The 26,443-nt window shown below is 35.7% G+C and overlaps 1 protein-coding gene and 2 pseudogenes across 5 annotated transcripts in view; 1 reads left to right on the forward strand and 2 right to left on the reverse strand.

Moving 5' to 3' along the window:
* Positions 1–26,443, forward strand: part of Usp34 (ubiquitin specific peptidase 34) — a 269,176-nt gene that overhangs the window by 191,970 nt on the left and 50,763 nt on the right. For 4 of the 5 annotated variants that reach the window (XM_087216017.1, XM_087216020.1, XM_087216018.1 and 1 more), the window contains 8 exons: positions 8,725–8,908; positions 9,337–9,500; positions 13,438–13,503; positions 15,032–15,178; positions 15,267–15,323; positions 15,408–15,485; positions 16,040–16,134; positions 24,427–24,599. In XM_087216017.1, the coding sequence (XP_087072143.1) occupies positions 8,725–8,908; positions 9,337–9,500; positions 13,438–13,503; positions 15,032–15,178; positions 15,267–15,323; positions 15,408–15,485; positions 16,040–16,134; positions 24,427–24,599 (964 nt within the window). The remainder of the gene's footprint in view (positions 1–8,724; positions 8,909–9,336; positions 9,501–13,437; positions 13,504–15,031; positions 15,179–15,266; positions 15,324–15,407; positions 15,486–16,039; positions 16,135–24,426; positions 24,600–26,443) is intronic. The other variant, XM_004867234.4, reaches the window with a different exon arrangement.
* Positions 1,305–4,283, reverse strand: LOC147826944 (uS5 assembly chaperone PDCD2 pseudogene; annotated as a pseudogene).
* Positions 18,994–21,843, reverse strand: LOC110346115 (protein lifeguard 4-like; annotated as a pseudogene).

Genomic DNA, 26,443 nt, shown 5'->3' on the forward strand with positions numbered 1-26,443 from the left:
TCTAGAACATCTCCCTGTATATTACTTTTTTTCTTTTGTTTGCTTTTTATTTATACTTTGGATTTCTCATATGAGAGAAACCATGCAATCAGCAATGTTTTGTTTTATTTTTATCAGTACATATTCAGTTAACAGTACTTTTAAGTGCTCCATTTTAATGCCAAGGAATAGTACTTTTGGCAACATAAACTGGTCAATAATAAATAAGGTGGGTATATTCAAGTTAAACCAATGATATTTTGCAGTTTTATTCTGCTTTTCTGTCAACATTAATGAAGTCCACATTGCCTGAATGTTTGAATAAAACACATCCCTGTTTAAACATATATAACTGCAAAAGAAAAAATTAAGAGTATTTTTTCTTTTAAAAATTATTTTTAACTGAAACATAAAACCATAAAAATTGTATGTATGAGGCATCAGCTGATGTTTTGATAATGTATGCATTTTGTGATATATAAATCAGGGAAAATATCTATCTTAAACATTTATTGTATATTTATGGTATAAACATTCAAAATTCTTTTTGCTTTATAACATACTCAGTACATTATTGTTGACTGTAGTCAGCCTACTATACAATAACACATAAAAACTTCTAATTATAACTTGGTATCTGTTAATTAAGCACTAAATAGTGTAGCCTGCGCTTGTTTACGTGCTGATTATCCCGAGCATCGCTCAGGCAGGTGTCATTTCAACCACTTGATTGTTCTTTGCATGAGATACACTCTTAGGTCTGGTTTTTTGGGGGTTTTTTGGTACCGGGGATTGAATTCAGGACCTTGTGCTTGTGAGGCAGGCGGTGCATCTGTTTTATATGGATTATTTTTTGCATACTTTTTTATTTAGGATGTATTCACCTTTGATGATTTTTCTAATAAGTTTTGGTTTTCTTTTACTAATTCAAGTTTATTTTATTTATGAAAAATTACCTATAATTTTGTGCTACGATCTATAAAAACTTATCATAAGTATATTAGATATAATTTTTTATACTTTTGCAGAACCCAGTGATTCTCTTTTACAATACAAAACAGACATATTTGAGACATTGAAACTGAATAGGAAGTGCCAAAAGATCTGCAAAAGAAAAAATTGGAGGGAGAAATACTAACATAACAGAGAGGAAAGGTCTGTGTTATGAAATGGAAAGACAAAAAAGACGTCTCCTTATTGTCAACTATTCATAATACAGAAATGATAGAACTTGAAAGAAAAAAAACTTTAAAAATTCCAGTAGTGGTCAGTGATTATATTAATTCTATGGGTGGTGTTGACAGAGTTGACCAACATCTAATAAGCTACCCTGTAATCAAAAAGTGAAGAAAATATTATTATAAAATATTGTTCACCTTGGGCCGGGGATTTAGTTTAGTGGTTCTGCCACCTGTCTCACATGCACAAGGACCCCAGTTCGATCCCTGGTACCACACACAAAAAAAACATATTGTTCACCTTCTGAACCAAATAATATGGAACTTATTTATTCAAAACAAGGGGGTTCAGAGGTCATTTACAATTTAGTTAGGTCTAATAGATCAAATAATTGAAAATTAGAGGATATTGGACTGGGGATTTTGCTCAGTGGTGCCGTGCCTGCCTAGCAAGCGCAAGGTCCTGAGTTCAATCCCTGGTGCGCCCCCTGCCCCCCCAAATAGGAAAGAAAAATACAGGATACTGAAATGCCAACCAGGACATCCATCATTGATGTCTTCATTATTATGTTTAGTGGGTAGACATTTTATTGAAATTATACCACCCACAGGAAAAAAAGAAAGGCCAACACGACAGAGTAAAGTATGTTCAAAGAAAGACAGTAATGCCAAAAAGAATTTGGAAAGAAACTAGATACTACGGTCCACATTTTAACATTGCATTGTATATCGAATGTTTTTTAAATGTACCATACACAGAAATATTATTGAATAAATTTGATAAAATTACCATTTTTATATTTTCTATTACATTATCTTATAAAAATTAATGGAAAATATATGCAATTTCTGGTCATCCTGTATTTAAATAAATTGGACTGGTAAGTAGTTATACTTTCCCTATCCTTCTGTCTTCCTCTCTCTAGCCTTTGCTTATCACCATTCTATTCTTCATTTTTGTGAGATCACCATTTTTATTCTATATAAATGTGATTGTGCAGTGCCTATGTTTTTGTATCTAGCTTATTTCATTTAAAACAGTGAGCTCTTATTTTGTCCAAGTTTTTGCATATGACAGGATTTCACCCTTTATGATTCAATAGCATTTGTTATGTATTCTTTTTACTTAACTAAGGATATAACTCATTTTGTTGGTTTATTTTGGTGGTGCTGGTGATTGAATCTGGAGCCTCAGCGATATTAAACCAGTACTTCATCCCTAAGCTACATCTCCAGTCCTCATATTTATTTTAGGAAGAATGTACATATAAGTACAGAGATAATTTCACCTTTCATAGGTAACCAGTTCATGTGTAGTATGTATCTTTTTCAGATTTATTTCTGTGCACATGTACATGTACATATATAAAAATGTCATAAAATGGGCGAGGTGTGGGGGCACATGTCTGTAATCCCAACACTCAAGGGGCTGAGGTAGGAGGAGGCTGTGGGAGTTTCAGGCTAGCCTGGGCTACATAGTGAGTTCAAGACCAGCTTGAACTACATAGCGAGACCCTGTCTCCAAAAAAAAAAAATGAAAATAAGACTAGTACCATCTATAATGGTGTCTTGGTGTCAATTTAGATCTCTGTTTTATTTGATGTCTATATAGGTGTGTATCATTAAGACTGTTTTTGCCTTCCACTGTGGGTATATTAAAGTTTACTTCTCTCTTATTGGTATTATTTTATTAGTATATGTTTGCAGTAATTATTACATTCATGTTGGGGAATTGGTACATGGTTGATTTTTTTTGTTTTTTGTTTTTCTGATTTTGGGGATCGAACTCAGGACCTTGTGCTGGCAAGGCAGGTGCGGTGCCACTGAGCTAAACCCCCAGCCTGGTACATGCATCTAAGATATCTTAATTCTTATTTTCATTCCCTCCCCAATTCCTCCCTCTATTGAACATTTTTGTTTTACTATTATTTAAATATTGTAATCAGTGCCTCAGACAACATCTGCGTACTTATATCCTGATATCATTCCCGAAGATAGGGGCTAGGGGTTTAGCTCAGTGGTGCTGCCTGCCTCGCAAGCGCAAGGTCCTGAGTTCAATCCCCGGTACCAAAAAAAAAGAATTCCCTAAGATAAAGTCTTAAAAATAGAATTGCAAGCTAAAAGAGATTAGGAACTTTTTAAAGGTTTTATCATGTATGGAAGGTGTACATGTTACATCCTGCTTGCATGTAATTTCCTTTGTATAGCCTATGCCCAAACTATAGATTTCAGCAGTGAAGACAGCCAGGATGCCCCAGTTAGCACTCCTACGCAGCCTGTAGACCTTTAGTTAAGCAGCTTTGACATAACCAGGGATTCAGATATTTTCTTTATCAAACTGTGATCTGGAATAGCCTTTTTAGAAACAGCTGCATTTTTTGTTGTTGTTGTTACTGGGAATCGAACTCGGGTCCTTGCCCTTCTTGTGCAGCAGGCAGCGGAACCACTGAGCTAAATCCCCGGTCCCTGGAATAGCCTTTTTTTGGGGAGACATTTTCACCAGAAATCCAGTTGGAGGCAATACTGTTGCTATATCTGAGAATCTGTTCTGATTTTGAAAGCCGAGTTTTAAATTTCAGGAAAATCTTATCTTCCCTGGATTGATGTTTTGCCATTTTCCTCAAGTACTTCATCTCTATGCCCTATATTCCCTGAGTCATCTTCCTTTTCTACAACGTCAAGCTTAATCTCATGTTTCTATTTTAATTTCATTCTGCAAAAGAAAATTGTGGTCTGAACCTGTACGGTCTATATGAGCTGATTGTATATAAGCCTACTTTTGTCCCAGTCTCTAGTCTAGCCTCTGATGTTCTTTATTGCAGTAATGTGCTTTTTTACATCTAGAGCATGTTTTGGAGCCAAAGCAACCATGAACCCTTTAGAGATGAGTAGCAGATTTAAATTGGAGATACACAAATTCTCTAATTTCTTAGGGAGCACTTTGAGAAGTTGGCTTATAAGTAAAACTCATTTTTCCTGGGTACATGACAGACCATAGCAGCAGAAGAGGAATAGATCCGGGCAAAAGGTGTAGGTAGGTATGTAGGTAGGTAGATAGACAGACAGACCGACCGACCGACCGACCTACCTGCCAGTGGGAAGGCAACCTCCAGCCACAAAGCTCATAGGCCAGGCCAGATATTTGACCAGCAGCCTGGTCTGGCAGCTCAGCCATACCCAACCACACTAGTCAATAGTGCACCTTGCTAGGGAAAGTAATAGCTGGTGTCTGCCAGGCCAGTTTCTCCTTGGCAGAGCCAGTACTAGCAGGGGCTATGGTTATGGGGAGTGGCTCAGACTATGTTGGACTATGATGGGCATTAAACCTCAGTCCTGATTTTTGTTTATTTATTTTTGTTTTGAAACAGGGTTTCACTTTGTTGTTTTTGTTTTTGGTATCCGGGTTCAAACTCAGGACTTCCCACTTGCCAGGCAGGTGCTGTGCCGCTTAGCTGAATCCCCGGGCCCTGAAACAGGGTCTCACTTTATAGTTCTGACTGGCCTTGAACTCACTATGTAGCCCAGGCTGGCCTCAAACTCCCAGCGATCCTCCTGCCTCAGCCTCCTGAGTGGTGGGATTACAGAAGTGCACCACCACGCCCAGCTCAGTCTTGATTCTTATGAACTAGCGATCAAATAGTACATTTGTCAAACAAGTAGTTACAGAACCGATCTAGAAAGTTACTGGAAAGCTTTGGGTATATGCAACAAATTGAGTGGTTGGTTCAGTTTTGCCTTAGTTTGAGGAAGTATAGGATAGAACTTTTGGAAGCTAGGTAGCCATCCATTGTGGGCTTAGGGGAGAGAGAGAGAGAGTGTGTGGTGTGTGTGTGTGTGTGTGTGTGTGTGTGTGTGTAAAATGAAACAGAAGCATTAATATTTTAGTCTTTTGGGGCTGCTGTAATAAAATCATAAACTTAGTGGGTTAAAAAAGATAAGTATTTCTGAGAATACTCAGGTCCAGAAACTATAAGATGAACGTCTTGGCAAATTGTGTCCGTAGAATCTCTTTTTTTGTTCCATAGATGGTGCCTTCTGTCTGTGACCCCCTGTGATAGAAAGGGTGAGAAATCTTTCTAGGGCCTTTTTCATGAGAGTACTAATCTAATTTTCAGAAGGCCTATCTCCTAATATCACATTAGGTATAAGGTTTCAATATGTGAATTTTAGGAGAAAAAACATTCAGAGCATGGCAATTACTTTAGTAATTTTTTAAAAAGGAAGTTTTGAGGTTTGTGATCAAATAATATCAACTGTACTTGAGCAAAATATGTCTAATAATGAATTTAAAGCAGATTGCACTGATCACATTTTATTGTTCAGACATTTTTTAAAGAATGAGTGATTTAAGTGTCATCAGAGTTTAAGTTTTTTTTTAATTCTAGTATTTTCAAGTTTTAAGCATTTATAAATGCTATATATCTAGGGAATTGTTGAAATTAGTGTTTTTAAAGATAAAATCATGTTTCTCTTAATTAACCTAACATCTGAGTGATACAGCAACTTTACTATCAACATCGATTTCAAAATACTTCAGCTCTCCTTTCTGAAATTTTAGTTTGCTACCTTTTTTCTTAATTTTCCTGGGGTAAGAGGGGTTGAAGGGAGGGGAAGGGAATGCGGAAAAAGAGAAGAATCAAGATATATTATGTACAGCTACAGGTTCCCTATGATGAATGTTATCATTATGTACATGTAAAACATACCAATAAAATTAATTTAAAAAATTTTTCCCACAGTATTTCTATTTGACTCCTCCACATAGTATAATTGTAATAAACTTTTTGAACATCTTTTTGTTCACTTATAATACTTCTTTACAACAAAAACAAATTTCTTGTGATCACATAGGGCTTTGTTTTTTTGTTTTTGGTACCAGGAATCAAACTCTGGTCCTTGAATTTGCGAAGCAAGCAGCAGAATCACTGAACTAAATCCCTTGCCCCACATAGTATTGTCTTAAGCATCTTCCACACTAAATCTAAATCATCATTACATTATACTTATTTGTAGGAAGTGGCATTCAAAGCAACATAAATGTTCCTTAAGTTTTGCCAAGCTAATAGGAAATACTAAAAAATGAAATTATACTGAAAATGTAGGCATTAATGACAAGGGCTTATTCATATAGCTGTGGGCAAATATTCATCTCAATAAAGTTTTTATTATTTTCTTGCTTCGTGTTTTTATAGGTATAGATTCTGAGAAACCTTGTTTACGTAATACAGTAGAAATTGGGTGTTGTTTTCATTGTGTTTTTCTTTCTTTCTGGTGTTGGGGATCAAACTCAAGACATCCTACATGCTAAGCAAACAGTCTACCCCTGAGTAGCAGCAGCAGCTCTGACAGTGTTTTTTATTTCTTTGAATTTCTTCCAAATTACATATCAACAGCTACGTTGTGATCTATCACCAAAGCTATTTTTAATACTCTCTGTTAGACTAGGTGGTTCTTTTTTATGATATTTACCAAAATAGCTTTACCTTGATTAATCAAATAGATAAATGTTCTTACAAATAGATTCCTGCTTTCCTGAACTCTGAATTTTAAAAATACCATTTATTTAAGTATGCTTTTACTATTTCTGATAAAATGCTTTTATCACAGGCTTTAAATATACTATATCAGAACACTAGAGCTACAGGTACAGTATTTAGCGCATTTAATTTCTAGATCTAAACTGATTGACAAGAATAGTTCATTGTTATTTATTAGCTAGTTCAAACTTCCTGTTTGAATGTTTGACTTTATTTCCCAGTTCAAGTGAATCTGTTACTTTTGTCTCTATGAGTTATCTGGTTTTTGATAAAATATTACCAGTGAGTCAGTTCTATGAAATAAACCCCTAATCACATTTGTATTTCTTAGCTAAATTTGCTTTTCTTTACAAAGTCAGAACTGTAAATTATACATTCTTTGACAATGAGGTCAAAGAAGTAAGGTCATTAATGGTAAAATATTTTAAATTGCCCTTTTATGAGTGTCTATATCATGTGTTTCCAAGAGTTCCCCCAGTTCAGTGATTCACTAAGACTTACAAGACTAAGCAGATAGTGGTACTTATGGCTAATATTTATTACAACAAGATCAAAAGACATAGGGAGCAACCTGTGGCAGAAATCCAGGTGCTATTTCCAAGAGTGTTCTCCCAATGGTTGCACCAGACATGCTTAATTCCCCTAGATGGCTGAGCACGGTGCACACATCTGTAATCACAGCACTTGAGGGGCTGAGATAGGATTACAGTGAGTTTCAGGCCAGCCTGGACTACACAGTGAGACCCTGTCTCAAAAAATCTTAAAACTTCAATTCCTCTAGGAATGAATCTGAAGTGTCTACTAGAGAAACTCTCATAAGCCTAGGAGAATGGGGTTTTATCATGTGATGAATCACATAGACACACATAACTGAACAGTCTATGAAATTTGGGCTCCTAAAGAGGGAAACACGTTAGCATTAACTACATATACAATGAGAAAGAGCCACTTCTATCATTTAGGGAAAGTTTATATCAGTATAGGGAACTGTTTACCAGTCAAGTTTCCAAATGACAGCCAAGGGCCAGTCTTACTATAGGTAGGAGTATTTCAGTCTTGCTATGTTACCTTTTTTCTTTGCAGTACCCCTGCAGGGTTTATTCCCTGGAACAATATATCAGTAATACTTGTGATACATGAGAGAAATAACTAGGTAAAATAGCAAAGAGCAATTATGAAAGCAAGTGGAAAAGATAAGACAACAACATATCTCTCAAGCAGATTGAATTCAGACAAGCTGAAGTTAGGATGAAGACCTGGAAATTTATTCCTTTAAAACAATTTAGATTACATGATACCCTGTTTCTTCTTTTTCTTCCTTTCTCCCCCTTCCTCTCCCTTGTTCTTTCCTTTTTTCATTCTTCCTTCCTTCCTTCTTCTCTCCTCCTTACTCCTCTCTCTTTTTCCTCCTTATTCTTGTTTTTCTTCTGTTCAGGGGCTCGGACCCAGGGCCTTGTTACTTCAGTTTTAATTTAAGTGTTACAGAGGTTAAAGAGCTTGATGTCTTGAATCTTTACTTTGACATCTGCCTACTGTATGATAATTGGCAAGATTCCTAACCTTCCTTGCTTTTTGTTTTGGGGCCTTTCAATAGTACCTGGCACTTGGTTAATGCTCAGAATGAGTAAATTGCAGCTTTTAGTAGAAAGAAGTAAGAAAATTAACTTAATGGGTAGGTACTTGTAGGACTTGTTGATAAGCCATATAGCGAGTAACAAGACCTGAAAATTTTTTTGGTGTCCTAACGGGATGAAAAATAACACTGTGCGTGAATAATCTGTAAGAGTAAACTGTTAGGTATCAACAGGGAGGGAAGGAGAAAAGATAATTCTCCACTCATTTTATTTTCTGTGAGACAAATGAATATTAAGACTTTGAGATGACAATGTGTGGTACTGTTGTAAAATTTTGGATAGTCTTTCTGGTAAATTGTAATCTAGGTTATTCTATACATATTATTTGTTGCACTTGGGAAAGTAATTAGCAACCAAGTTCAGATGACATACCTGACTTTTTTATTTTTCCTCTAGGAGTTTTTAAGAGATATCTTCAACCTCCTCTTTTTGTTACCCAGTCTGAAAGATCGACAACAGCCAAAGTGTAAATCACATTCTTCAAGAGCCGCTGCTTATGATTTGTTAGTAGAGATGGTAAAGGGTTCTGTTGAGAACTACAGGCTAATACACAACTGGGTTATGGCACAACACATGCAGTGTAAGCGTTCTTCCTTAATCTTTCTAAATTTTAAACATAAAAATGAGATTTTTGTAGGGCATTGTTTGTTAAAAAAGAAGCCATTCTTCACATACTTTTAACATTATAAATTAGTATTTATAGGCTATTAAGTAGAAAGGTAAACTTTTCCAAAAAATCAAGTGTGAAAAATCTTTGTATGATACTTTAAATACTTCGGAATTTTTTGTTTAAATAATTTAGTGCCAAGTAAAATGAAGTTTTGGCTGCTATTTGAATTTTCAGAGAATGAATTCATTTTAGAATGTATTGTTACCTAATTTTAATTGTTTTTAATGTATAATGGTCTCTAAACAGGATAACTCGTGGAGGTAATGTTGTTACTAAAAGCAAGATATATTATGTTTAATAATTTGTTTGGGGGCTATTTCCTCTCCCTCTTTCTTCAGCAGCTCATGCACCATATAAGTGGGACTATTGGCCTCATGAAGATGTCCGTGCAGAATGCAGATTTGTTGGTCTGACTAACCTTGGAGCCACTTGTTATTTAGCTTCCACTATTCAGCAACTTTATATGATACCTGAGGCAAGACAAGCTGTCTTCACTGCTAAGGTAGAATTTTCTTCACTTTAAAAATGGAAACTAACTGGGCTGGGGATTTAGCTCAGTGGTTTGACTGCCTGCCTCGCAAGCACAAGGACCAAAGTTCAATCCCCAGTACCAAAAAAAAAACAAAAAAAGTGGAAACTAACTGGTGGCGCATGCCTGTAATTCCAGCACTCAGGAGGCTGAGGGAGGAGAATCACAGCAAGTTGAAGGATAGCATAAGCTTCATAGTGAGTTTAAGGCCATCCTGAACTACATAGTGATACCCCATCTCAAAAAAAAAAAAAAAAAAGCATCCGAGAATTGAAACTGTAAAACCAAATTTTAAATTTTATTTATAGATCTTGATTAATTTGATGAGTTCTTTGAAAACGGGATTTATGAGTAGAAAGAATGAGAAATCTTGATTATGCAAATAGCTAATGTGTTTATATTTTAATTTTTAAACTTTAATAAATAACATTGTATATTTTATTTTTCAAATGAAAACACATTTGTGGATTATGCACACTCACTGTATACAGTGAATGATATATTTTCAGTAAGAATAAATACATATTCTAATTACATAGAAAATAAGCAAAACCTATAACCAAGCAGGGAAATATTACCAGAATCACTGAGTTTGTTTCTCTTATACTTATTCCAAGGTAAATAAATTTATAGGCCTAGTTTGTTTGGGTACTCTCTGCTTTATGTTATTTTTGTTGATTTGTTCTAATTTTCTTTTTTTTTTTAAGTGAACTAGCATTTAGTTTGCCTTCTGCTTTACTTTTATAATTTAATTTTTAATGCTTGCACTTGGATTTTTGTTTTCCTCCATCATATCATCTTTATGTCCTGATTTTATTTTTCCTAATGAAGCTTTAAGATGCTTTATATACCTTCAGTGAATCTATTAATATGTTTAAGTTACTCTTTAAGGCCTCCAATTTATAGTATACTCAGATGAGCTTGAGTTTTTGGCATCAGTTACATGTAAGTTTATAAACTCTGTAAATTATAACTAGAAGTTCAGTAATGGGTTCGTTTACTTTATTGAAATTTTTGTGACTAAAAGTGGTGGCCAGGAAAACAAGTTAAATACATCCTAATGAGAGAAGCCAGGCGAGGTGGTGCATGCCTTTAATCCAAGCACTTGGGAGATTGAGGCAGGAGGATCACTGGGACCTCAAGGCCAGCCTGGGCTGTATAGTGAGTGCAAGGGCAGTCTGGACTACACAGTGAGACCCTGTCTCAAAAAGCAAACAAAACAAAATAAAGTAGTAGACCTATTTCCTTAGTTTTTATAAAATCAGTAGTTACCAGAGAAGCATATTTTCAGTGATTGTCTTTATAGCTAGTGACTTAGCCATACTTTTTGAGTTTCTTCCTCACGTTACTGACAACATTTAAGCTATTACACTATTAAGAATTAATGGCAAGGGCTGGGGATTTAGCTCAGTGATGCTGCCCCCTGCCTCAAGAGCTCAAGATCCCGAGTTTGATCCCTGGTACCAAGAATAGAGAAAGGGAGGGAGGGAGGGAGGGCTGGAGGGAGGCCAGGCAATAGGGCCAGGGATTTAGCTCAGTGGTTCCGCCGCCTGCCTTGCAAGTGCAAGGTCCCAAGTTCGATCCCCAATACCAGAAAAAAGAATAGCAACAGAAAGAACATTCAGATGTGCTAATTTTGAGTAGTTCTCCTAAGTGGTACTTTTATTTATTTTTTATTTCAATTTATTTATTTATTTTTTTGGTACCGGGGATCAAACTCGGGTCCTTGTGCTTGCACAGCAGGCAGCAAAACCACTGAGCTAAATCCCCAGCCATAAGTGGTACTTTTAGTTAAAAACTTGACTTACATAGATTTCTTGAAGAATAGAAATGAACATCTGACTTTAGAAAGTTGATGCTTTTTATTAGAACTTCAGTTATTTTTATTATTCCCTTCTCTAACATTTTAAACAAAACACATATTCTAATTATGATAAAATGTAATTTTAACCTTTTATAAATGTACAGTTCTATGGCATTAAGTACGTACATATTATTTTATAACAATCACCACCAGCCATCTTTGGCATTTTTTCACCTTCCCCAACTAAACCACTATACCTGATACAACACTTTAGTCTCCATTCCTCCTTTCCTCAGCCCCTTGCAGCCACCATTTTATTTTCTATCCCAGAATTTGACTACTCTAGGTACCTCATACAGTGTAAACAGAATCATACAATATTAGTTGTTTTTTTGACTATGAGTGGCTTATTTAGCATAATGTTTTCATAATTCACCCATGTCATAGCATGTCAGAATTTTCTTCTTTATTATGCTTGAATAATATTTCATTATTTATATACATAAATAACACATTTTACTTATTCATCATTTGAATTGACATTTGGATTGCTTTTACTTTTTGGCTCTTCTAAAACTGTTAGAAATTTGGGTACAATAAATACATGCATACATACATACATACATACATACATACATAAATGAAAGCATGCCTTTAGAGTTCCTGCTTTCATTTCTTTGGATAAATGCCTAGAAGTGGTATTTTTGGTCATAAGGTAATTCTGTTTTGTTTTGCTTTTGGTACTGGGGATCAAACTCAGGACCTTGTGCTTGTGGGATAGGCAGCAGAACCACTGAGCCAAATCCCCGGCCCTGTTTGTAATTTTTTGCAGAATCACCATACATTTTCCCCAGGGGCTGCACAATTTTACATTCCTACCAGAACTGTACGGTTTTTCCACATTCTCAGTAACACTTGCCATTTTTTGTTTTTGTGTTTGTTAAAATAGTGGCCATGTTAATGGGGTATGAACAAGTATTTTTTTAATTCATAAAAACATATGTAAGGTATTTAGGAATTGCACATTGAGTAAATTTTCCTTGTTTTTGCTTGATATTAAAGAATTTTCTTTAGCCAGTTAATGCTTTATTCTGTAACAGAAATATAAATATAGGTCATCCTGAATGTTTTTGTATTTTGACATAGAAGTTTGCATATGTCAGACCTGTTGTATGTTGGGAAGTGTCATTTTATATGACTTTTTACAGTTTCATGATTTATTAAACCTGTTATGTATTAGGAATATACTGTAGTTATTTTTGCCAGTTTATTGATTCACTTTATTTCCTCTTGTATGATCGTAGAAATATTATAGTAACTATTTGCTGAACAGATTTCAATTTTAGTCCTTACTTTGTGACCTCAATGTGATTATAGGCTCCTAAACAGTAGAGCCAAATTACTTCATTCTCCACGAGATTGGCACAAATAACTGGAATATACTCCTGAGAGGCCTGTTATTCCACAATTCTATCAGAGCTCAAAGTTATGACAAGTAGTAATTTTTTATGGCAATAATACCTATTTCATGGGTTTATTTTAATACTTGAGTGAGCATAGAGTATATCTAGTAAGTGCCTAGAAATGTATATGGATTTCTCCTATAAGGCTGATGTTCAGCACAAAGTCATTAGTGAATGAGTCTAGCCAGCTATCTGAATCTGTCATTGACATTTCAATGTTTAAATGGTTTTCAAAAATGTTGGCCAATATTAGTCATTAGTGTTAAGGGATGTACTTTTCCAGAAAACAGTAAAAGTATGAGTAGGTAGTGATGAAAGACAATTTATTGCATACTTCTGATGTTCTTCATTCTTGCATTCTTATAAATCAACACATTATATTGAGTGTTAATCTACAAAGCAGTATTTTAAAGATCTCTATTTGGTTTCCTAACAGAATGATGTATTTATTATAATGAAAACTATTCCAACTTTTTAATGCTGTAATTGCTAAAGAAAGAATAAAATCAGAGAGTATTTTTTTTATATATAGCTAAAAGGAAATAGATTTAGGGTTAAGGATATTGCAAGACTTTGTTTGCTAGAACGTCCAGTTTAATACCATCAGTTTGTTTTGATCGAAAGTTTTTTTCTTGATTTCCAGTATTCAGAAGATATGAAGCACAAAACCACTCTGCTGGAGCTTCAGAAAATGTTTACATATTTAATGGTATGTTTGAGAATCATGGAGAGAAAACTAATTAGATACATCCTTTGACACGGGGTTTGTTTGTACTGTCTTTTTCTTGACTTACATACTTTTATTTTTCAAATTGAATTTATCTGTCTGCCTTAATTGTCCTGATGACTTTTCACAGTCACCTCTAAAGTTAAATATATTGTGTTAATTTGATCTTTGAAGAATTTGTGTATCTGACCTGTTTTCCTGTTTAAGGATCACCTCTTTTATACCTGGAGCTTTTTGATTTATCTTTGCACTTAATTCTCACCTACAAAGCATAAAAGTGTGATCAGTCTTTTTAAAAGATAGAAAAATCTTAGAATATTTTTCTGCTTAAAATTCTTCAGTGGCTTTTCATTATGAACAGAATGGTATTCAGGGTCATCTATATACCACGTATACTCTGTGAATTTACCTCTACCCCCAGTCTCCTCTCCTGTATCAATATCTAGCTTCACCTCCAGCAGCTGTAAGCCCTTTGGAGCCCACTACCCTGTTGTTGTATTGCCTGTGCAGTTATTTTTGCCATTCCTCTTGCTTGCCTCACTGTACCTTTTAGCACTCTTCTCCATTTTCTGTTATCCTTGATTTTCATTCCCTCAGACATACCAGAGATTCCACAGACTAATCAGACTGTACCTCTTGTAGTGAAGCTTCCTATCTTCTCTATTACAGTCTTGGGAACAAAGATTATGTTATTCCTATATTCCTGTATTTTTCATTTTTTAATGATAGGACAGAATGTTTTTAACATTTAAAAGATGTTCTTGGTCATCTTTCCATTCTGTTTTTAATATCCCTTTTAAGAGAGCTAGTGCCTGTCTTTTGAACCCACAAAGAGAAAAACTACTATTTTTGTGGGGGAGGTTGTTGGTTTTTTGGCTGGGGTGGGCACAGGGGATTGAACTCAGGACCTTGCGCTTTCAGGCAGGCATGGGTGCCACTGAGCCTAATCCCTGGCCTGAAAAACTATTTTAAAGTATTTTCTAAAAACTAGGAAATGAAAGTTGAATCTGTAGAAAAATTTATTCAGCAGGGGTGTGTGTGTGTGTGTGTGTGTGTGTGTGTGTGTGTGTGTTTTGAGACAGAGCCTTGCTGTGTAGTTCAGGCTGGCCTTGAGTGCACTCTGGCCCAAACTGGCCTAGAATTTCCTGGCAATCCTCCTGCTTTAGCCTCCAGAGTGCTGAGATTACAGGCATGTGCCACCATACCCAGCTAAAATTAGTAGTTTTGCAGGTTAATTCGAGCATCTTCTAGCACCGCAATCATTAAGTTGAAAATGCCATGAAAAACAAAAGTACTGGGCCTGGGTATTTAGCTCAGTGGCACCATGCCTGCCTTGCAAGTGCAAGGTCCTGAATTTGGTCCCTGGTACCAAAAAGGAAAAAAAGTACTGATGGCATTTTGAAACTTGGTGGATTTACTACCTGTTGCTTTTGTTGTTCATTCATTTAAGAACCTTGTTGTGGCTATTTTCTTATTTTTGATAGATTCTTTTATTTTCTCCTTTTCATAGGAGAGTGAGTGCAAAGCATATAATCCTAGACCTTTCTGTAAAACATACACAATGGATAAGCAGCCTCTGAATACTGGAGAGCAGAAAGATATGACAGAGTTTTTTACTGACTTGATTACTAAAATTGAAGAAATGTCTCCAGAACTGGTTAGTACTAGAGAAGTGACATTTCTGTGAAATTTATATAGATTTGTCTGTATTTTCATTATTGACTTTCATTTGTTTTGTATTAAAGAAAAATACCGTCAAAAGTTTATTTGGAGGCGTAATTACAAACAATGTTGTATCTTTGGTAAGTATTATGTGTGTTTTTTGTTTTTTGGAGTTACATTTTAGTTTATTACAACAAATTACTAATTTTTGCCTATTTGATCAGGACTGTGAACATGTCAGTCAAACTGCCGAAGAGTTTTATACTGTGAGGTGCCAGGTGGCTGATATGAAGAATATTTATGTGAGTAATATTGTACATAATTTTTTGTGGGTTTTTGTTTGCTTTGGTTTTTGTTTTTTTCTCGTGCTGAGGATTGAACCCAGGCCTCGATGCTGAGCTACATCCCCAGCCCTTTTTTATTTTTTACTTTGAGGCAGGATCTCACTGAGTCCCTAAATTGCCCAGGCTGGGCTCAAAATTTCAGTCCTCTTGCCTCAACCTTCCAGAATTCAAGCATTACAGGGATGTGCCACCACAGCTGAGTATACTTTTAACTCTGTATATAGTGTTTATCATCTTGAAAGGAAACTAGCATTTTTCATGTATTTTCTTCTATTCCTATTTAAGAATTACTGGTAGACCACAAAACTGGCTTTTGTCCAACCAAAATGTAAACGCTTTAGTCCTTTGAATATTTTAGTAAGACTCACATAAAGGAAAATAACTTTTAAGAATTCACTCTTTAGAAACATTGGTTTTTCTCTCTGCATTCTGCCCAAACTGTTATTACTACTTTGGTGTGTTTACATGCTATAAATAATAACGTGAAATTTTAACTGTGGTTTTATACACAGGAATCTCTTGATGAAGTTACTATTAAGGATACCTTAGAAGGTGACAACATGTACACTTGTTCTCACTGTGGGAAGAAAGTAAGAGCTGAAAAAAGGTATGCTTTTTGAAATGTAATTTTTGTCACTTTGATAAATTATCCAGTGAAAGTGAAAGACAAACTAAGGATAAACTAATATTAAACTTTTATGAAATTGTTTAATGTAAAAATCAGCTGCATGAATCTCAATCTCATGCAGCAACTTTTCATTCATTATTTAGTGAACTATAATTTGACATATAAATTACACTAAAATGAAAGTTGGACTCACTAAACTTGCAAGAAATTTAGTTTTTAGGAACAGGTATATGGAAGGTAAAGGCAATGATTGTTGTTATCATCTGTATTCTCAGATCTCTAGGTTTATTGACTATTATAGCTAACTTTTACGTAGTATTTTTTATTTAGCAAATGCTACTCTCAGGACTTTACATGATTTCATTTAATCCTTACAACATTCTTTTGTAGTAGATAACATTGTTACTCTGTTTTAACAGGTGACGACATGATTGCACAGGAAAAATAAAGAGATTTTCCAAGTGCTGGCCCCTAAGATAGGAAATGGAGATGAACAGTTTTAGGGAAATAGTTAATCCAGTTGACGTTGAATCTTCTTTAAGGCATCTAGGTGGAAATGTTCTGCAAACAGTTGACAATTGTTGGAGCTTGAAAAGAGGTCTGAGTTGGAATTAGAATTGGGGGTTGGTTAACTTTTTGTGTTAAAGAGTTGTATAAGTTTTTTATACTGCATTCTACCTGGTGCTTCTTTTCTTCATGTTATACATTGATACTGTTTTGGGTTGCTTAAGCTTTGGTGTATTGATACTTTTCCTGAATTTGAGAGGCAGGTGCCGGAACCACTGAGCTAAATCCTCAGTCTTCCTGAATTTGAATTTTTAGGGAAGTTCTTGAAAAATAATATTTTAATCTTCAAATAAGAACTACCTTACTTGCTTTCCTAATAGTTTACTGATAATCTTATGATCTTTTTTTCATTTCTTTATTATTCTTTCAAGATATCCATGTAAATATATCTTTTGTTTGTTTTGTTTCATTTTTTGAGATAGGTCTGTGTAGCCCAGGCTGGCCTGGGACTCATAATCCTCTTGCTTCAGCCTCCTGAGTGTTGGGATTATAGGTGTACACTGCCATACCTATCTGGTATCTTTTTAGTCTGTGAAAATACTCTTTATTTTTAAAACAATGTTCTCGAGATTCCTCGAAAAACTGAAACTAGAGGTTCCGTTTGACCCAGCTATTCCCCATCTAGGTATCTTCCTGAAAGAGTTAAAAGCATCATAGCACAGCAGTATATGCATATCCCTGTTTATAGTGGCAGAATTTGTAATAGCTAAATCTTGGGAACAGCACAAATACCCATCAACCTACAAATAAAAGCTGTGTTTTTTTATACAATAGAGTACTACTCTGCCATAAAAAGGATGAGCTTGAGTCATTTATAGCTAAGTGAATGCACCTCGAGACCATACTGTTAAGTGAAATAAATCACACACATACTTAAATGCCACATTGTTTTTCTGGTATGAAAAACCAAAAGTGGAAATAAGGATTAAAATGTATAATAGATATTGGAAAATGGGAAGGGGAACAAGGGAGTGGGGAGAGGGAAAGGAAGGAAGGGACAAGAATAAAAGTGAAAATAGAAGGGAAACAGCTTTTTATAGGAAAGGGGGAGTGGGGAGTCTGGGGGATGGAAATAAAAGAAAAGGCAAGGATATATCATGTACAGGTGCAAATTCCCTATGATGAGTGTTATGATTATGCATATCTAAAATGTACCGATAAATGTTTTGCTTCAAAAAAATAAAAATGTTCTCGTGGATTAAAAAAAAAAAAAGAACTGTAGACTGGATGCCATGGTGCATACCTGTAATTCCAGCTACTCAGGAGGCTTAGATAGAAGAATCAATAGTTCAAGGCCAGCCTGGTCTGCTTAGTGAGACCCTGACTCAAATAATAAGGGCTGGGGATATAGCTTGGTGGTAGAAAACTGACTCGCTCACTTGCACAGGCCCCTGGATTTAATCCCTAGTACTGGGATATTTAAAAATTGTGTATATTAATTGATACAAAATCAATAGACTGCTTGATAAAGTTTTTCAGTATGTTTCAAACACCCTTAATTTTTTTTAAGATTTTTTCTTTAATTCATTAATATATTTAAATTCTGATTATTTACCACTGTAATAATCAGAGTATGACAAAGATTCTATCCACAAATTGAAAAATCCGCTTCTCAGTGCCTACAGTGGCAAGTTCTTTTTTTCTGTTCTTTAGATATTTTTATTTTCAGTATATATACTTAATGTCAAATGAGCCAGTTCTTTGGGGTCCTTTAACAATATAACCATACTATATAATTTTAAAATGAACCCTGTACTTAAAAAAAAAAATTGGTCATTTTATCTGACTTTTAAGCAGACTTAAATTTTAATACATCTTATATTTAATACATTTTATAAAAATGTCATTTACATTAGAATACAATTTTAATCAATACCAAATAATTCTCTGGAATTTATCTTTTATAATTTTTACTCTATGAGATTAAAATCTAGTGAAAGTAGATTCATACTTCATAATGGTAGACACTAGTACTTCAGAATCAAAATCAAATGTTACATAAGGGAAAGTTAGATTAAATCACTAAAGATAAATTGATGTTGTAATATAAAATTATTTTTAAATTACAAATGAACAGTTAAGTATTGAAAAATAAAAAGTTAGAATTTTTGTATCTCTTACCTGATTTACAAGAATTTAGAAATAAGATATACCTTAAAGAGGGCTGGGGATTTAGCTCAGTGGTTCCACCGCCTGCCTGGCAAGCACAAGGTCCTGAGTTCGATCTCCAGTACCAAAAAAAAAAAAAAGATACACTATAAAGAATAGTGAGATTTTAAAGCTCAGAAAATGAATAAAGGCCATAAAAATATTTAACAATTAAATTTCAAACTTTATTACTTAATGAAAGTCTTAAATACTGCTTTCAATTACTTTTTATTAACTGCTTCCAAAAACCATAAGAGGTGCAAGAATAGATTGATAATATCCAAGTAGAGGTTGATAGTAGCTAATACATGCTCTTCAGGTGGTAATTATGCATCAGTGAGTGAGTGTCATAAATGATAAATCCGCAGAAAAGAAGGGCTCCACCAGCAGCCAAGACCAACTCCATTGTCTCACTATGAAAAAACTTCCAAGAATCCTGACGGGCATAAAATCCACAGAACAGCAAACAACCCTGCTTCACATTTGCTGAAGTCTCTCTTAGATTGTAGAGTATATACAGTCAAACCAAGAAATACAGCAGTAGTCAGTATAAAAGCTTGCAGAATAATATATACATCAGAGAGGGTAACTACAACTGCTACAGTCAGAGCTTCCTAAAGTCTTTTATGCACAAATGTATAGACTCAAAGTATAAGAACACTGTAGAGGTTATTGTTCTTGTTTTGTTTTTGGTACCAGGGATTGAACTTGGGACCTTGTGCTTGCGAAGCAGGTGCCGGAACCACTGAGCTAAATCCTCGGCCCTTTTTTGAGGGGGGTTACTATTGTTAAGAGAACTTGAAGAGATAGGATACTGTAGACTTTTCTGAGAAAGTCCATTCAGCTGTGCAGGCTGTCAGAGGCTACACAGCTGCTGTAGTTGAAGTCAACCTTGATTGAGGAGCGAGTATAGTGGGGGTCAGGATCTGCCATGTTGGCTACAGAACCCACACACACATGGGGCGACCTGCCGGATCGTACTGACCACAATGGACTTCCAACACACTTTCCACCCTACAGTGGGAAGTTTTGTTTTTTTGTTTTGTTTTGTTTTTTGGTACTGGGGATCGAACTCTTGGACCTTGCACTTGCGAGGCAGGTGCTGGAACCACTGAGCTAAATCCCCACCCTAGTGGGAAGTTCTTAAGAACTATAATTTGGCATGTTTGGGGGGAGAAAGGGTTGGGTAAAATTCTATAGGTAAGCCTTAATAATGCTAATTAGAGCATTTAAAGACCATCTGATACAGTTAATTACTGAGGACCTTATATCTGCAAGAATTCTTAGGCTACACTATGTGAAGGATTCACATCAGCTAGTAATGGAATATTAGATTGGTAACAGCTGATGGCATCAAATAGTTGACATCCATAGTTTGGGATTATCTGCATAATTGATTTATTGAAGCTATCAGAATATCCTGTTAGAAAGGACTGAATGCTTAAACCTTAAAGTGCAGAGAAAAAAGTGACAAAAGGCAAACAATGGAAGAAAGAAAATTTGGATGAGATGCTACCCTTCAAAATGAGAAAAGACTCAAGAAGACACTCACCTGGCATAGTTTACAAATGTGAAAGTAAACAGCTGAATAAAACCATTGGAAACACCCTGCAGAGGTGTTGGGTTCAATTGCCAGTACTAGGGGGTAGGGGTTGGCAATAAAATACTCCAAGGAGGTGGTGGCTAGAAGGAACTTTGGAATCAAAGGACTTTTCTAGATGAAGAGATCTGGGCATATTTGAAATTAGAGAATGAAAAGCTGTTGTACAGTAAGATATTAACATTGGTTAAGAAAAAATTTCTTCAGCTCATTCTCAAAGGAATGGTATTCCTGTGGTCATTCTCAGTAAATCAATCTGGTTAAAAAAAAAAAAAGCTGTAGGTGGGTATAGTAAAATGAAAGTTGAGTTGTGTAGGCAGTTAGCAGAAGACAAATTCCTCTGTTGAGAAGTGAGTTGGGGTACAAGTTTTGAACTTAGACAAAATGGAGTAAGTCAAATGTTAGCCGTTATAGAGGAATGTAATAAGTCATTAAAAGATAATCAAAGGACTGAATCAAGTTTTTTGAAGAATCTCCTTCTAGTTAGAATAAATTTACTGAATAATTCTGCCATTCTTCATAAGCCCCTATGTCTGAAAACATTCCCTTCTTTTAGCTAGTAGGATTCTGCTGTTTGTCTAGAATATCTGTCTTGGATCTCCCAAACAAATTAGTTAGTTACTGCTTTGGGCTCTCCTATGCTTTTGTATGTCTGTAATAACATTATAAGTATTCAACAAAGATGAGCTGATTGAAGAAGAGAACAAAGTGTTTATTATCCTAAACAGGATTGTATTCTTCTCTATCTTTAAACCTCTGGTTTTCTTAGTCTTTTAATTCTTAGGTAATTTTATTTACCACTGTAGCACCAGTTTATACTACTGGCATACTATTGATCTGCACATTCATTCTCAGTTCGGAATGCTTTGCTGTGCTCTGCCATCTTAATTTGGGTGTTTTAGACTCAATAGGCTTATCATGTGAACTCTAGTCTTTCCAGATCTCTTTCTCCTTCTCGTCTCTCTTCTCTCTTCTCTCTTCTCCTCTCTTCTCCTCTCCTCTCCTCTCCTCTCTTCTCTTCTCTCTTCTTCTCTCTTCTCTCTTCTCTCTTCTCTCTTCTCTCTTCTCTCTTCTCTCTTCTCTCTTCTCTCTTCTCTCTTCTCTTCTCTTCAGACAAGGTGCCACTTTCAGTCTGGCCTTGAACTCACTATTGTAACCCAGGCTGGCCTTGAACTAGTGGTGATCCTCCTACCTCAGCTTTCTTAGTGCTGGATTACAGACATGTTCCACCACATCCAGTTTTTCTCATTTTCTTATCTTCTGTCACAGTGCATGACTTTACTGCCCACAAGTCCTGTTGGGACTCTTTATTTTTATATTTTAAGGATTTTTGTTTTTGAGACAGGGTCTCACTAATGTAGTTCAGGCTGACCTCAAACTCACAGTGATCTTCCTGCCTCAGCCTCTCAAGTGCTGGGTTTACAGGTGTATGCCACCATGCCTCAGGGACTCTTATTTTTTTCATTTCTTGAAAATTTATTACATGTCAAGAGATCCAGATATATGGAATGAAATAGAAACTTAGAGTCAAGTCAAGGAAAGAGGCTTACAAATATACAGTCATGTATATATAAATATACTTAAAAATCATATGGTTGGGCCAGGGATATGTAGCTCAGTGGCACAGTGCCTGCCTGGCAAACATGAGACTCTTGAGTTCATTTCCTGGTACCAAAAATAAACAAGTCGTATGATTATATACATATGTCAGCACTCACCAAATTGTACATGGGAATATGCCCATTTCACTTCTTGCTCTTTTTAGAGCACCCAGAATGGAGGTCATATTCTAACTGTACATTTGACTGGCTTATTTTTGCTTTTTGTTGTTGTTGTTGTTGTTTTTGAGACAGGATCTTACCATGTAGTTCAGGATGGCCTTGAACTCACTATGTAGCCCAGGCTGGCCTCAAACTCAGAAGTGATCCTCCTGGCTCAGCCTCCTGAGTGCTGGGATTATAAGCATGCACCACCATGCCCATCTTGACTGTTATATTTCTTTAACTTTATTATTTGCCACCCTGCCAAGTAATCTGACATTTCAACTTGCTGAACTTTGTATTCTCTCTGCTTGTAATACCTTATTTCTAGTTTCCCTAAATTTTCACTGACCCCTTGGTTTAAATAATCTTTAAAAAAAAGAAAAAGAAAAACAGGGTCTTGCTGTGTAGTTCAGGCTCATGGTGATGAGCCTCAGCCTCCTGAGTGTTGGGATTACAGATGTGCACCACCACTCCTAATTTAAATCAACTGGGTTTTTTTGCATTGGGGACTTGAACCCTGAGCCACACACATGCTAGATAAGTGTTAAACTGCTAAACTACATCTGTAGCCCTTAAACCAACCTTGTTAATCTTTATGCACTATACAGTAAGAAATTATTCCCTAACAAGGAATAACATACAAATATATTTTTTAAATTTGGACTTGTGTTATGTATTTTGTTTAATCCTCAATTTTTTGTATTTTTAAGCTTGAAACAAGTCAGGCATGGTAGTGCACACCTATAATCTCAGCACTTGAGAGGCTGAGGCAGGAGGATTGCCACGAGTTCGAGGCCAGCCTGAGCTACATAGTGAGTCTGTGACCAGCCTGAACTACATATCAAGACCCTGTCTCAAAAAAAAAAAAAAACAAAACTTGAACTAACAGTGTGTCGGTCACCCTGTAAAATCTAGGTGACTAGTTGATTTGCTGCCACTGCTGCTTTTGCCTTTGTAGTAACTAATAAATAGGTGACACTACTAATGCTGTCTATTTGCCAGGTAGTGTTTCAGGGATAAAATGGAGTAGGCACTTGAATCAATCTCCCTCTCTCACTCCCTCTCCCCCTAAGACTCTCCCTGGATTAAACTCAGGCTTTTCACACTGAGCTACATCCCCAGCCCAACTCCCTGTATTTTTTTACTTTGAGATAAAGTCAAAGATCAGTGAGTCTCTTAAATTGCCCAGGCTGGTCTCTGACTTGTAATCCTCCTGCCTCAGTCTCCTTGAATTCTGGGATTATAGATGTGTACCACCATGCCCAATTTAATCTTCATTTTAAAATTAGGAATTAATCTCAAAGAGGTTAAGTAACTTGTTTAGTTTCATATTTAGTAAGTTTTTCACCAGACTTTGCATTTCAAGTTCACAAAAAGAAATTTTTTGATTCTGGTTATTAAAAGAGAAAAAGAAATTAGGTGTGGTAGCTTATACCTGTAATCCTAGTGTTCTGGGAGGTTGAGGCAGGAGGATCACAAGTTTAAGCCATTTAGCAACTTGGTGAGTCTGTCTTAAAATATAAAAGTTTGGGGAGGTGGCTTAATGTGAAGGCCCTAGTTTTAATTCCTAGTACCAGAAAAAAAGAATAATTAAATAAATAAATGAAGAGGAAAGAAAAACTCTGAAGCAAAGACCTATTGGGCCCTGGAGAATGAATGATACAGTTCTTTTTATGCTTTCATTGAACTGTGTGCCTGTCTTCATTATGATCTACAGTCTACTATAATTTTTATTTTCCTCATTTAAATATAAGATAGCCTTTTCAGAATGGAAAAACTCACGTAAGAGGGGGATAAATGTCGATTTTGTTTGTTTTAATTTTTTGAGTCAGGCTCTCACTATGTAGTTCAGGCTGGCCTTGAACTTGGCAATAATCCTCTTGACTCAGCCTTCTGTGTGGTAGTATTACAGATGTGTGTACCACCACATCCAACTTTTAAATGGTATACACTATGCTTAATTTATTGATTTGTGGTGCTAGGGATCAGACTCACGGATTCTTTCATGTTAGGCAAGTGCCCTACCACTGAGCCATATTCCTAGCCCTAGAAACAGTTTTAGTAAGAATGTGATTTAAAACAGTGCCACTTATTTACTCTTAAGCTGAATATTGAAATAGGTATAGCATAACTGTAAATGAAACTAAAATATTTTCAACATACAGCATATAACTGGCATTTTTTATCTTTCAGGGCATGTTTTAAGAAATTGCCTCGGATTTTGAGTTTTAATACTATGAGGTATACATTTAATATGGTCACAATGATGAAAGAGAAAGTGAATACACACTTTTCCTTCCCATTACGTTTGGATATGACACCATATACAGAAGATTTTCTTATGGCAAAGAGTGACAGGAAAGAAGGTAAATTTTCATTTCTTTCTCTTGTCTGTTGTTGTTGAGGAGTGGGGTGGGTGGAGACAGTACCTGGGAATTGAACCCAGGGCCTTCCTACCAAGCTATGTCCCCAACCACAACCACTCCTATTTTGTTACTTGAGACAGGGTCTTGCTAAACTTAACTTGCCCAGGCTGGGGTCAGCCTACTATCCTCCTGCCTTAGCCCCTCAGAGTGTTGGGATTACAGGTTGTGCTATCACACCCGCCATTGTCTATTATGTGTCCTTATAAAAAGGAAAGCGTAAAGTTTTCCTCAACTACACAGTTAATACAATTAAATTGAATCTTAGAAACAAAAATGTTTTTAGGCAATGTGTGCATGCCTGTAATCCCAGCACTTGGGAGGCTAAGGCAGGAGGATCACTGGGAGTTTGAGGCCAACTTGAACTACATGATGAGACTCTGTCTCAAAAAAACCAATAAATAAATAAATGTAAGTAGACAATGTGGCATGTTAGTTCAGTTAACCATTAAATATCTATTGTAGGTAAGGGTTGTAGGCATTCCTCTAGGCAGTGAAGATGTAATGACAAACACTACAAACATGGTAGCTGCCCTTATGGAGCTTAGATCTAGGTGTGTAGGTCTTATATTAAACAAAAAATTGCAACTAGAGTGTGTTACCAAATAGGACAGTAAATATATCTTGAGTCTAGGGGAGTTAAGATTTATTAGAAGGTAACATTTAAGCAGAGATAAGTTCAGTAAGAGTTCAACAAGAAGAAATAAACTCTTGGGTGATGGGAGTGTGGGGAGTGAGTGTTACTACCAAGATGGACAAAAGACTGTAGCCAGACATTTTTTTGTTTTTAAAGCCATGTTAATAATTTTGATCTTTATTCATTATTTCATTATTAGAAGATTTTTCAGCAGGAATCTGACAAATAGATGGGTATTTGGGAAAGGTGACTCTGAAATGAATCAGATGATGATGAAAGCTGTGTGGTGAGGCCATTCTTATAAACCATAGTGAAGATAGTGGTTTACATGAGAACAAGTACCAGTAGAGTTAATAAGACTTCATGATTGAGTAAATAAAAGACAAAAAATTACTGAACATCTATTAACTATTAACTGTACATCTGTTAACTATAACTTAAGCTATTCTTATAGTAATAGGAATAACAAGATGATGAAAAAACAAAGTCTTGCTTCTTTGAAGCTTACCTTTTACTTTTTATTTTATTCTTCGAGACAGTCTCTTTATGTTTTCCAGGCTGACCTTGAACTCACTATGTAGTCCAGGGTGGCCTCAAACTCTTAATTGATCCTCGAGCCTCAGCCTCCCAATGCTAGGTCAGCTTAGTTGGTCTTCTGCTAGAGGGAGGAGGAGTCAAAGTTGAAAAAGACTGGTTTCTAGCCTGACAAAAGATAGTCAAGACAGTATTTCAAAAAGATCTCAAAGAAGACAAAGTGTGATCATAAATATTAAATGCTAAAGAGAAGTTCTTTTTCCTTTTTTTTGGTACTGGGAATCAAACTCGGGTCCTTGCGCTTGTACAGCAGGTGGCAAAACCACTGAGCTAAATCCCCGGCCCTAAAGAGAAGTTCTTAAGTAAGATCAGGACTGAAAATAACTAGTGGAAGGTCTTTGCTTTATCAGAGCAGTTTCATTTGACTGTTGGAGTAGAAGGATTATAGTGAGTTAAAGATGGCACTTGTTTCATAAGTAGATAACCACTAAATTGTTACTTCCAAAAAGATCAGTGGTTTTCAAATCTGGGGATATGTGCCTTAAGAACCACAGCCATAATAAAAATAAGGTAATGAGAGAAGAAAACAAAGTATTTAGCTCATGCTTCATCCATT

This window comes from Heterocephalus glaber, unplaced genomic scaffold (genome assembly GCF_053883595.1).
Source record: "Heterocephalus glaber isolate CG9 unplaced genomic scaffold, H.glaber_assembly_v1.0 deba00001457, whole genome shotgun sequence".
Lineage (NCBI taxonomy): Eukaryota > Metazoa > Chordata > Mammalia > Rodentia > Bathyergidae > Heterocephalus > Heterocephalus glaber.